The sequence below is a fragment of the Oncorhynchus nerka genome, linkage group LG13, assembly GCF_034236695.1.
Source record: "Oncorhynchus nerka isolate Pitt River linkage group LG13, Oner_Uvic_2.0, whole genome shotgun sequence".
Classification (NCBI taxonomy): Eukaryota; Metazoa; Chordata; class Actinopteri; order Salmoniformes; family Salmonidae; genus Oncorhynchus; species Oncorhynchus nerka.
The window spans coordinates 81,786,517-81,800,476 of NC_088408.1; the positions used below are offsets into that span (position 1 = coordinate 81,786,517).

Consider the following 13,960-nt stretch of genomic DNA (forward strand, 5'->3'; position numbering starts at 1 on the left):
TAGGGCAATTTGGATGGGACCTTCCCACAGCGCCCTGTGCCACATCCACTGCCCTGATTCTGTAGCCTAATCATTCAGTGTGCCATTACCCCCTTTTGTGAGTATTTGATTATATAATAGACAGACTACAATAGACAGACCAAATCTGAAACAAGTTTATCAGAATTCAGTGTTTCCACTATATGCATTTAGCTGCGGTGCTCCGCGGCTGCTAAATCATTGCTGCCACAATAATTTTTTGTTGGTCTTGTAGATGTGTTGATATTCCACAGGAAGATCCCATCCCCCACAACTGCCGCTGCGGCTGGAAAAAAATTATAGAAAAAAAATCCTAACACTGAGAATTAAATAAATATTGTTTGTTTGGGTAAGATGTAGGCCTACTTCATTAGATTCAGTACTTGTTTGTTATGAAGCAGAGGCTATTGAACATCCATGCTAATTAGTACATCTGAAGGAAAGATTAATTTACGGTGTACTGTTAGGGTTGGGTGGTGTCCAGATTTCCGTACTGTCATACAGTTTCTGTACCATACCAGGGTATATGGTATTACCGGAAGTGCACAGTAGGGGTGCTATACCCCCCTTCCCCCCCAAATACAAAATATGTATTTTTATACTCACATAACAGTTTGGGCAACAGGGATCTTGATCCAGGAGGGGATTGATTGTCTCTGATCTAACCAAGAAGCTTGATCCTGACATCTAACCACTTAGTTAGCAAACCAAATGCATAGCTGGAACCCTGAGCTGGATATAATTTATTTGACATCTTAGAATTCTTATAGTTCTAAGCAGTGGCGTACCACGCAGCTCCCACAATGTGTAATTTAACGCTATTGAAAATGATATCCTGGTATAAACTGTATATTGCCCAAGCCTAGTGTATGTCTATCCTAACCTATCATTTTGTTCCCAAACTTCTGGTCCTCCTGACTCAGTATCAGTTTGACTTTCACCACTACTGCAGACTGAGATCATGCGCAGGTGACCCTAGAATACATGACTGATCTGTGTCGTGTGATCCAACTGCCTTGCTCCAGTTAGTTTCACTGAGATGGTGGCGTTGATCCCTATACCTGGCCAATAGGCCTAGCCCTTGACATATGGTCGCCGCTGCCTGCCTTTTCCCCTCACTGAGTCTCCATCCATCCATATTTTCTTGAATCCTTGGGGCTAGGATCTTTCCTCCAGTGGGGCTAGCTTGCTAGGCTACCAAATACACAGACTCTGACCCTGTAATAATAGGCTAATAGAGGCTTTTCCCTAATCTCTTAACGCTCGTACCCAGCTTACAGTTCCTTTCGCGGCCTGCCTCGTAGGCCCAGGAGCGCTTACGTTTATTTATACCACACTTGTCAGAGCATGACAGCTTGTCCTGATCATAGGGTGAGTTGGAGTTCACTGTGTGTGCTGCTGTAGCAATCCTACTGCAGACTGGCTGTCCGATCCTATGCCAGCCCATCACATATTCAGCCTGTGCCACACCTGTTCTGTGCTGCACACCAAAACAAGGCTGCATAGTATCATAAGGTTCTGGTCAAAAGTAGTGCGTTAATAGGTTGGGCTTGCGTTTGACTGATGGTTGCTCCAAAGTAAGGATGCACATTTTGGTACATTTTTCTGCCCGACTAACTGGCTCTCATTAACGGGTTAACAAACTGTAAAATTTGTTCCAAACAGTAAAATGTGACCAACAGAGCATCATACACTGAACACAAGTTTTTCATTAAGAGCTTAATTGAAACATGCAACAATAGCAAGCCTTTTGTCTCACAGCCATGAACATGCAACTCCTGTAATGAAGCAGCCAATGTAAAACATTCTTAAAAGGGCACCTGATGCAAGCGGTTCCTTGTGTGACCAATGAAGATCTCAGGTTGAAACTTATAATGTGGGGGGGATCTAAAGATGGAGCAACTACAATGCGTTGTTATTATGACTATGATTGTGCCTTTGGCTTCTGGACAAATAAATCATGTTGATATGAAAACAGGGTTTGACACAATTTGTTTTTACCATATTTTTGTTTTTCTAAAAGCCGAAGTCACTTGGACAAAATAAAGTGTAACACAATTTTTATATTTGACGTAGGGTTGCACATTTTGGGGAATATTCAGAGGTGAAAACTTTGTCTGAATATATGGGAATTAACAGAAATATATGCAAATTAATATTAATACCATTTAAATGTAGATGTTTTTTGCATTGGATATATTTACCATATATGGAGACAAAAATACACATTTTACCATATCATAAGTAGACATAATTGCAAATAATTAAATCCTTCCAATAGAAGAAAACAATTTAGTTACGAATTGAACTTCAATTAAATGAGTTGACTCTTCACATGGAATGATTTACTGAAAAACAAAAGGGAGTATTGAATGATCCATTGCATCTCCCAAAAACGTTTTCATCATAAGATGATAGTCTAGAAACTAAAGCTTTGGTTGTCTTCTTCTCAGGCTTCCATGCCTTCTCCCTGGACCTCCTCAATGTCCACCTCTTGATCATCAGACTGAGGCCTCATCTTCACTGTCACTTTCCAACATTGTTGAGGATGGCTCGTTGTCAGGCTCAAATAGCCTCAAATTTGCCCGGATGGCAACCAATTTTTCAACCCTTGTATTGGTCAGCCTGTTGCGTGCTTTGGTGTGTGTGTTCCCAAACAAGGACCAGTTGTGCAACAGGGGAAAGAGCCTCAGATCCCGAAGTCCCTTCCACCAGGTGCCTGATGAGATATGTTGGCCCGACTGCCATATTGCATCTCCATCCCAAAGCCCTTACTTGGAAGTGTACTAAGCCAGACTGCCAAGAACCTTGCACTCATCCAGACCAAGGTGGCGAGACACGGTAGTGATGACACCATAGGCCTTGTTGTTCTTTGCACCAGACAGGATGCTCTTGCCAGCATACTTGGGGTCCAACATGTACACTGCGGCGTGTATGGGCTTCAGGCAGAAGTCTTTACACTTTTTGATGTATTTCAGAACTGCAGTTTCCTCTGCTTGGAACAACAGTGACGTGGGCAGGGCAGTACAGATTTATTCTTTTACATCTGCAAGCAGAGTCTGAACATCAGACAGTATGGCATTGTCTCCCTAAATATGTGCAATGGCTGCTGCAATAGGTTTTTAGGAGTTTCAGGCTGCTTACCACTCTCTCCCAAAATACATAATCCAGGAGGAACCTCATGATGGGGCTGTCCATATCGGCAGACTGTGATATGGCCATGTCTTGGAGAGACTCCTTCCCCTCCAGGAGATTGTCAAATGTGATGACAACACCACCCCAACGGGTGTTGCTGGGCAACTTCAATGTGGTGCTCTTTTTCTTCTCACTTTGCTTGGTGAGGTAGATTGCTGCTAAAACTTGATGACCCTTCACATACCTAACCATTTCCTTTGCTCTCTTGTAGTGTATCTGTTGTTTTCAGTGCCATGATGTTCTTGAGCAGATTCGATGCAAGAGCAGCACAGCCAATGGGTGTGATGTGAGGGTAGGACTCCTCCACTTTAGACCAAGCAGCCTTCATGTTCGCAGCATTGTCTGTCACCAGTGCAAATACCTTCTGTGGTCCAAGGTCATTGATGACTGCCTTCAGCTCATCTGCAATGTAGAGACCGGTGTGTCTGTTGTCCCTTGTGTCTGTGCTCTTGTAGAATACTGGTTGAGGGGTGGAGATGATGTAGTTAATTATTCCACGAACATTCAACTACCCATCAGAGATGATTGCAATAGTCTGTTTTCTCTATGATTTCCTTGACCTTCACTTGAACTCTGCATCCAGAAAATGAGTAGATAAAGCATGTCTGGTTGGAGGGGTGTATGCTGGGCGAAGAACATTCAGAAATCTCTTCCAATACACATTGCCTGTGAGCATCAGAGGTGAACCAGTTGCATACACAGCTCGAGCAAGACATTCATCAGCATTCCTTTGGCTACGTTCCTCCATTGACTCAAAAAAAACTTCTGATTTCAGGAGGACCATGAGCTGTTGCTGTCGATAAGGTGTCTGATTCATAATTTTCACCTCGAATAGAAGTAGAGGGACTTTTGTCAGAGAGTGCTAAAAAAATTGTTAAGCAGTTAGATTTAACAACTCCTTTGTAAGATGCATGTTTTAAAATTAAATGTATGGAAACCGGTGAATTAACACTCCTCAGTTAGCAGGCTCAAACAACTTTAAATCCATATGGTAGCAAACACTAACTAGCAGAAATGGTTAACAAGTTAGAACTGATTTAAAACACTTTTCTGTAGGCTACTGTTTACTAGTTAATTACAAAAAATCGTGTATGTCATAAAATATATTCATCCCACCCAGTATTGTAATCAAAACTTACCAGAAAGCATGTAGTCCTTGGCTCAGACTGTAGTAGTGTGGGCTCAATTGCATCTCATTAGTGTGCAAGATCTTGAGAATCATCTGCACATGTGATGGAAGTGCACTGTGCATGCGGAGGGTTGCAATTCTATTCAATTGGGGATATTTTAACCAAAATATGCCACAAGACCTAGAATTGCCTTATGTGTATCCGATTAAAAATGTTCACTTTTGCGGCGGCAGGTAGCCTAGTGGTTAGAGCGTTGGGTCAGTAACCAAAAGCTTGCTAGATCGAATCCCCAGAGCTGACAAGGTAAAAATCTGTCGTTCTGCCCCTGACCAAGGCAGTTAACCCACTGTTCCTAGGCCGTCGTTGTAAATAAGAATTTGTTCTTAACTGACTTGCCTAGTTAAATAAAAAATAAGCTAACTTTTTTGATGATTTTATGTCGAATTTCCCAAATTCAGACCTTTTGCAACCCTGATTGTACGATGCAAGGAACATTTGTTTTATTTATTGTATTTTTTAGCCTAGATTTATTTATTTAACCTTTAACTAGTTTAAGGTAATAAAAAAAGGGGGGAACCACTTAAATTTTTTTTTTTTTACCATAGAGAATCAGAAAATAATGTAGAATGCACTCTGCCTATTGTCTTTCATATTCAAGCCTGTCCCTAAATACAACACTGCCCCTTTAAGGCTGTCCTGGAGGATGGTTTGCCACCCTTGGTAGCCTATTCAATATTACAATTGCAATTGAATACTTTTGTCTTTAAAATAATTCCCTCCAGGGCTCTATATTAAGGTTGTTTTTTATGGTTGGATTTTGGCTAGACTACTTTGAAGCAAGGTAAGACATGCCTTATAATATGAACTAAAACATTCAGGTTTCAAACAATTAAGGAGGCTATATGTTTTCAAAATGCATACTGCCTCCAGTTTAGATTACAAGGTGCTGACACACTTATAGTCCTACCATTTTGTCTATGCACTCTAATGGAGGACACCTTTCAATTAGTTGTAGAGAAATAAAAATGTTGTCATAGAAAGATGGAATCCTCTTTTTAATCGTGGCCATAAACTCGCGATTGCATTTAGAATTGTTGCACAATGATTTGGCTTATAAGACCACTTCACTCCAGGAGCTGCAGCTTTTGCGCTGTCCGATAAAGTAATATTCCGCTCCTCAAACACTTTATATGCTGTGCGCATGTTATTTAAATAAGATACATAGCGGCTACCTAAAAATGCACGTGTCAATTTAATTTCACTAAATTATGCAAATTGACCTTTAGACGGATAAGCATGACCTGTCAAATGTATTTCCGGCAGCTAACCGATTAACTGTTAACGTTAACATCCCTACTCAATGATGTCAATGATGCTAGTGAGGAAAAGAAGCATGAACATTTGTTTCAGCATGACATGTTTGTCTCAGACAGAAAATTGCACAAGTCAACCTCCCCACTTATCTCTCCAGATCAGCGTCAACCTCCTGATAACCTGAGATGAATGATAGTAGGTTATAATGCATTAGGCTACCTCTGTTCCTCTGCAGAGTCAGGTGCCATCGCGCTGATTAAACACACCCACACAAAAGCTAATTCGAGCTCACTCATTTTCCAGCCTTTGGTTTATGTCGCTTTCATGATCATCCTTGATGTTCTATACAGTGTTATAAGCAGAGCCATGTGGAGACTGAGTACCCTCCTCTCAGGTATCAAACTCTTTCCAAGGAGGTCCTATTGTCTGGGGCTTTTGGGTTCTTCCTTTCAATTAAGATCTAGACAACCAGATGAGGGATGTTCTTTACTAAGTAGTGCCTTATATTCATCGATCAAGTACAAGGGAGGAGCGAAAACCCGCAGACTCTTGGCCCACCGTGGAATGAGTTTGACACCTGTGATCTGAAGTGACCACGATATGGATGGTTTTTAATGACAGTTTGATTAGTTTGTCATTGCTGGGCTTCTTTAGAAAACAAAGACCAGTGTTCTTGTAGTAGAAGACACTTACTGTGTGGCTCTGTGAAAGGTTAAAGGTCAATTTACCTTATCTTTCAAACCAGGACAGAGGCAAGGCTAGGCCTTACCTGCCAAACTGGATATGGCCTGCCTCATTTTTCAGATGGTAAATGCCTCATCTTATCGGTCTGTCTGCTGATTTGCATTGGAACAGTCCTTTCCTGTTTAACGATTGGAGGTTGTTGCCCCATGTAATCCAACTGCCAACCCATCCATTCCACACCAAGTCTATATTATAACCTACAACTAAAAACAACAATTGTCATATTTTTCTAATTGCTTGCCTGCATAGCTACTTGCTACACAATTTAGCCTAGTTTCTGAACAAAAAGAGGAACATTTTAATTTGACAATAGTCCAGTAGCTAAAACATTATCACGTTTCTTATGCCATGGAAACCTTTTGCACTCTGGATGGGATTGTGAGACTGTGGAACAGATTAGTGACCAGGCTAGGCGGTTCATGTGAGGTGAGCCGGGATGGATTGGTGCTCGGCTTCATCACTCTCTCTAAATGTCTACCGTTCCTGATAAAACCTCAGTGGGAATGACATTTGATACAGTGATTGACTAGCCTACCAGGGATGCTGCCGTCCGCTTCACTAGTATATTAATGACTGGGTAGACACTGGAGGCAGATGGGGAAACACTTTGTTCAGTTTGTTTCAAATTATTACTGGATGGCTTAATATTGTTTCATTGCCTAATCTGGGTTCTCATTCTATTTCTCTAGGCTAACTTAAAGCCTAGATTGTTCATTTGTGCTGGCAAACCACATACAATCTGTAGTACACTAATGGTGGCCATAATGCATTGTAGATTGCTGCACTCATTTAGATATTGAATCTAAATGCAAGTGGATCTAGGTTGCATCCCAAATGGCACACTATTCCCTATAGTGCACTACTTTTGACCAGGGTCCCATCCCAAATGGCATTCTTTAGCCTATGTAGTACACTACTTATAACCAAAGCCCTGGTCAAAAGTAGTGTACTAAATTGTAATAGGCTTCCTTTTGGTACTCATCCATAATACCTGTTTCGCCCTCTTTTCCCCTGTCCAGCTGTGCCATACCCTCCACAGCAGCGTCTGTCTATGAAGGAGCTGTTTGAGGATGGCAAGCCCAACCCAGAGACCCTCCGAACCCACCTGGTGAAGGAGGGCCGGCTGGAGGAGGAAGTGGCCCTCCGGATCATCAACGACGGAGCCAACATTCTGCGACAGGAGAAATGCATGCTGGAGGTAGAGGCACCCATCACAGGTAAGAGAAGTAGAGTACTTTATTGATCCGTTTGAGACAGAAATGTTTCCACTGCACAACTCCTCTGATATTAACACAGACGCACATTAGGTTGGAGAGAAGGAACTTTGTCACCTTTTTTGTTGCTACTGTACACTGAGTGTACAAAACATTAGGAACACCTTCCTAATTTTGAGTGTCTCCCCCGTTTTCCCTCAGAACAGCCTCAATTCATTGGGGCATGGGCTACAAGGTGTCAAGAGTTCAACAAGGATGCTGGCCCATGCTGACTCCAATGCTTCCCACAGTTGTCAAGTTGGCTGGATATCCGTTAGGGGGTGGACTGTTCTTGATACACATGGGGAAACTGTTACGTGTGAAAAACTCAGCAGCTTTGCAGTTCTTGGCACACTCAAACCTTTGCATCTGGCACCTACTACCATACCCCGTTCAAAGGCACTTAAATCTTTTGTCTTGCCCATTCATCCTCCGAGGCGTGTCTTGACTTCACTGTTAATGCAGCTTTAGAATTCTGATCATAGAGTTCTGATCATGGAATTCCAAACGTGTAATGCATCTACACCTACATTTAAATGTGTCTAACGTGTCCACATTGTGTCTGGATTCCCTTTTCCCGTGCAATATGCATTCTACAAACAGTGGAATAGGCAAAATATGAAACCACCACAACTGATGGCAGTAGCTAACCTCTGTAGCTACCTAGCAATCAACACTAAAGGGATTGAAAACGGGTAACTCTATTTTTTATTTTAGCATTCCTCACACACTTGGAATGTATTTCCTCCAACGTTATAATGAAAAGGTGCCTCCCGGTCCCAAAATACAAGTTTTCTGGAGTCCTGTGGGAGGAGTGCTGACGACATTACCCACTGTATGCGCTTTCGGTAGCCTTATTGTGTCCAGACTGAGGAGAAATCCGCACACAATGCCTCCTTTTATTTATTTGTACTTTTACCACTTTTTCTCCCCAATTTCGTGCTATCCAATTGGTAGTTAGTCTTGTCTCATCGCTGGAGGCGAAGGTTTAGAGCCGTGTGTCCTCAAACACACAACCCAGCCAAGCCGCGGATGCTTCTTGACACAATGCCTGCTTAACCCAGAAGCCAGCCCCACCAATGTGTCGGCGGAAACACCGTACACCTGGCGACCATGTCGGCGTGCATTTGCACCCGCTAGAGTGCAAATGGGACAAGCGCATCCCTGCCGGCCAAACCCTCCCCTAACCCGGATGACGCTGGGCCAATTGTGCGCCGCCCCATGGCTCTCTCGGTTGCGGCCGGATGCGACAGAGCCTGGATTTGAACCAGAATGTTTAGTAGCACAGCCAGCACAGCGATGCACAGCCAGCACAGCGATGCAGTGCCTTAGACCACCTCGCCACTCGGGAGGCCCCTACACAATGCCTCCCTGACCACCTCAAATGGTCATGCAGATCTGAACACAATCCGACCACCGAGTGACTCTTGTGCTTTATACCTGTCTTTTCAATGCAGTCTTCGTATACAACAGAAGTCGGATGCAACTGTCAAGTGTAGACGCGACCTGAATTGCACACATACACAATCCATGTCTCAAAAAAATATTTTTAACCTGTCTCCTCCCCTTCATCTACACTGAGTGAAGTCGATTTAACAGGTGACATCAATAAGGGATCATGGATTTCATCTGGATTCACCTGGTCAGTCTGTCATGGAAAGAGCATGGGAAGTTCCCATGTTTTGTACACTGTATGTGCCTGGCTGTTGACTTGAAGCACACTTTCAATGTTTTACGCAAAAAGATAGTTGAGTACATTCCCTCCCTTTATCTGAGGAGGAACTTACCTGCTGCTCCTATGGCTATCAGTCACCCGGCCTCCACTAACTCTACTTCAAACAGATCTTATGCAAATAGTCACATTTAGCCTGTCATTAGGTCTAGTTGTGTTTAGCTTGTGATGCCTGACCTTTTGGAATTTGTCTAAAACAACATCCGGGTTTAGGAAGTTAGTTTTAAACCCCAGGTCTTATGGATTGAATAGTACACATATTAGTTCCTTCTCGTAGCCTGGTGGAACCAGTCTGATTCCTCCATTTACCATTCTGTTTTACTCCACATATCAAGTAAAATAGAATGGTGAGAACACAGGGATCAGGTTAGTTCCACCAGGCTAGACTACTTCCTCTGGCCTAGACATGCTGAGTGAGGATGATGGATGCACCCCTCTCTCTCTCTCTCTCTCTCTCTCGCTCAGTGAGTGAGTATAGTGCCCAACTAGGCCCAGAGTAAACACAGCACTGGGCTGGGCAGTATGCCATGGTGCCACACTACTGTTTAATGCATCTGTTGAAAGAAGGTGTATTTGAGTGGAGTAGACTCATTTTACTGGCCAGAGTTCTGAACTCTGTTTGACACAGCTGTCCTTACCGTCCTGATCCAGCTTCAGCACATATCAGAGTCCAAAACGTGTACACACAGCAGTGTTCTAGGTTAGAGTATTGGACCGTTAACCTTCATACCTTTCAAATTCTCAGCACGGCTCAGGCAATTTCTCCAAGTGTTAACACATCCAGATGAATAGTGGAAGACTATGTGGAGCAGCGTTGGTTGGGAATTGTGGAGGTGCACGTTTGACCTGTGGTACCCCCTCAGATGTTGGTCTCAGAGCCATGTACCTGTCACACGCCGGACTCTGAATTACACTTTCATCTTTCTATTAGAGGCTTTTTCTTCTGAAATATGTTTTTGTATTACAGAAAAATAATGGAGGAAAACGTATAGATTTAATATAGACCTACATTTATTCCCTGTAATTCACATTTTTACATGAATAGATTACTTCTTCATAGACTGAATGAGGCTACTCGCTCAAATTACTGTCAAACTGTAGTCATATAGGACCATGCCTCTCCTGTATTAGAGGATAATAACCTATTATGTTTCCTTCCCTAACAGTGTTGTTTGTTTGTCCTCAGTGTGTGGAGATGTCCACGGACAGTTCTTTGACCTAATGAAGCTGTTTGAAGTTGGTGGCTTGCCCAGCAACACACGCTATCTCTTCCTCGGAGACTACGTAGACCGAGGCTACTTCAGTATCGAAGTGAGTTTACCCTACTGCCCCAATTCCCTCTATCGTTAAGGCTACCAATGAAAAAGGAGAATCTAAATTTGTTTGGAGGGGGGAAGAGTGAATAAATAGCTGGGAGTCATTGGGGGATCAGGGTTGGCAACTGCCTGGTGAGTATTAGAGACCACTCAACATGAGAGGGCAAAAGCGATTGGCCCTATTTTAAATCCTGCAGCAGGAGGAAATTCCCTGTCTTGAGTTTGAAGGCGAGCAGTGCGGCGGAGGCATTTAACATTGTAATGGTTGTCTGTCCCTGCTGGACTGGTGTGCCATGTTTAATTAAAAGGTTGACTCAGTGAAATGTTGCCACTCTCAGGCCCAGGGAGGGACGGACACCCGCTCTGCTCTCACTAAGCATTATGTCTTGTCTGAAGTTGCTTAGAGCCAAGAGCGCTAAGTCTTTTGTTACATCACATAGTCAAAACCTTAATTTTAGCTGCCATCTCAGTTTATGGTCATAAGTCTGTGGCTCCCCACAAGGCAGAGCATGTGAATTGGGTCAGTGTCCCCTACTTCAGCTAGATTAATCTAGGTGAACGTGTGTAGACCACAGAAACAGCCTGGATTCTATTTCTATGGTGTAGCCTAAGTTGTTTTCGTCCAAGTAGGGATGATTGTGTCTGTTTTTCTGTGCGAGGAGACTGGCTGTCTCATGCTAGCTAAGTCTAAGGCCCTTTGCTGCCTTCATGCCAGCCTCTCACTCAGCCATCTGTCTCTGTATAATGTCTGCTAGACACACAGAGATGGCCCTGCCAAGCCCTCTTCAGACCATATTGCCTTAAACACAGCCGAGAGAGAGAGATTTCTTTAACAGTCATTGTCGTCATCATGGACATCTCAAATGGGTTCTCTCTCTGCTGCTTTCTGAATGGTCATCATGGTTACTGCATGATTTAGTTTGAAATGTGAGTGGGAAGTGAACATTTCAGTCTAGGAGCCAGTGTCATGTAAAGTGGATGGAAGCATTTTCACTTTTGAGTAGATGGAGAGTATTTAAATAATGAATTTTACAGCCAGTAATGAGAAGAGCAGCGTGTGGATGAGTTTAGCCCTAAATTGGAAACCTGGATCCACACAGCAGAGTGGATTGGTCCACAGGCTACAGGGCTGGGCTGGCTGGGTTTTGAACTAGGGCTGTGAGGGGGTTAAATGGAAGAGCCAACAGGGCCATAGGGCCTGGTTGGCTAACTGGGCCAAGCATTGATCAGCTCCGTCTGTGGCTGTGGAGGTCTTTTGATGGGAGGCGGTGGGTGAAATGTCATAGATGAAAAGGTGTCAGTGAAAGAGAATAGGGAATGACAGGTAGAGTCAAACACTGAGGGAGCTTTCCGGACAGGTGATTCCTGGGGCATTGAACTATTCTGACTGAAATGTTGTCTTCCCCCTCATAACCCAGGCAGGTGACACCTCTGGAAGCACCATGGAGGGATGTGCTTGTACAAATCAAGGCTCATTCCACTTCCAAAATGTCAGAAACACTTAGCTAGTGTGTAGTCAAGCATGCAGTGTTTATTGTTCACTTGATTCTCACTTTACAACCTGGAAACCAGTGGCAAGGGTTACTCAATGGACTATCCTGGTTAAATAAATACTAATGAAATGACTCCATGTGCTCTCTGTTACACATCATATATAGGTTCGTAATGATAACCAACTGTGCTTTGTGTAGGGGTAAGGAGGAGGGTACTGTCAGTGCCTTGCTCTCCTAGAAGGACTGGCGCAGAGAAGCTGTATTTGCTGTGCTGCATAGATTAAACCAGTGTGTTAACTAGGCCAGTAATGGCATCTACCATTGGCCGAAAGCCAAAGGTGGACGAAAGGGGACCAACGCACAGCTCAATTAATGTATAGGTGGTACTGTCCAAAATGTTACGTTATTTCCTAATGTAGTGCACTACTTTTGACCAGGGCTCATAGGGCTCTGGTCAATATTTGTGCACTACATGGGGAAAGTGGCACAGTGGTCTAAGACTGCATCTCAGTGCTAGAGGCGTCACTACAGACAACCTGGTTCGAATCCAGGCTGTATCACAACCGGCCGTGATTGGGAGTCCCATAGGGCGGCGCACAATTGGCCCAGTGTCTGAGTTTGGCCGGTGTAGGCCGTCATTGTAAATAAAATTTTGTTCTTAATGGACCTGCCTAGTTAAATAAAGGTACATAAAAAAAATAGGGTGCCATTTGGACGTACAATGTGAGGTCTATCTACACCACTGAATTAATCTCCATCCACCTCAGTATAATCCTCCCAATGGAACTCTGAATGGAAGCAGCCAGGCACTTAGGCCCTATCCCCCACATCCCCCAGCCAATGCCTCTGTACACCCAGATTGATGTTTGATTCAACGGAGCTGGGCTCAGAAACCTGTGTATTCCAGTTCCCTATGATGGCCAAGCACACAGAGCCACTCTGGAATCTCACACAAAGGAGGATAGGCTATACAAGGAAAGGGGATCTCAATGCAGTTACCTTGGTAACGGAAAGATTGACTTTATCCTCTCACAGAAAGTAGGTAGCATTACCATTTCAGGCTGGCGATTTGCTCGGGGGTCTAAATTGAGCATATGTGAGCAATCCATTTTATTCTTTGCCTCTACGTCTCATTTCTTCCTCTTTGATACAGGAAAGTGCTCTCACCTATGGACCCCCCCTCCCCCCAGGCAGCACACGTCTAGCTCAGGCTGAGGTGAAGTGTGTGTCGACTGTTGAGGCGAGGGAGGTAGCAGCCACTCATGTCTGACACACAATGTGCTGTTCTGCTGCCTTTGTCTGCCTCCCCCGCTCAGCTCAGCTCAAGGCTCCAACAGGCAGTCTGGCTGAAAGAGGGAGCAAGAGAGAGAGAGAGAACACAGGAGGAGCGCTCTCCTCATTTAAACGCCTGGTCCCTTCAGCCTCCACCATCCACTCACACTAGAGGTCCTTTCACCAACTACTGCTCCCCTCTTCACGCTGGCACCCTCCCTGGCCTGAACCTCTCCCCATGGTCAGCCAGCCCCCTAGCCTGGTCTCAGATTGGTTTGTGCTCTTGCCAACTCTTTGCGTTCATTGTCAAGCCATGTTTGGCATGATGGCACAAAGACTGACACTCAGGTTACCATCTCCGCTCCGTAACACTTTGTCCGTCCTAGAAATTAGGATTCAAGGGTAGCGTAATGCTCCCTCCCCACACCTCTCGCTTCCATTGTCTGTTATTGGTGTATCATATGAATGCACACCTGCTGGCCTTGGTTACCTC

The 13,960-nt window shown here is 44.0% G+C and overlaps 1 protein-coding gene across 5 annotated transcripts in view; it reads left to right on the forward strand.

Moving 5' to 3' along the window:
- Positions 1 to 13,960, forward strand: part of LOC115140258 (serine/threonine-protein phosphatase 2B catalytic subunit gamma isoform-like) — a 43,307-nt gene that overhangs the window by 2,541 nt on the left and 26,806 nt on the right. For all 5 annotated transcript variants that reach the window (XM_029678508.2, XM_029678510.2, XM_029678511.2 and 2 more), the window contains exons 2-3: positions 7,421 to 7,618; positions 10,573 to 10,697. In XM_029678508.2, the coding sequence (XP_029534368.1) occupies positions 7,421 to 7,618; positions 10,573 to 10,697 (323 nt within the window). The remainder of the gene's footprint in view (positions 1 to 7,420; positions 7,619 to 10,572; positions 10,698 to 13,960) is intronic.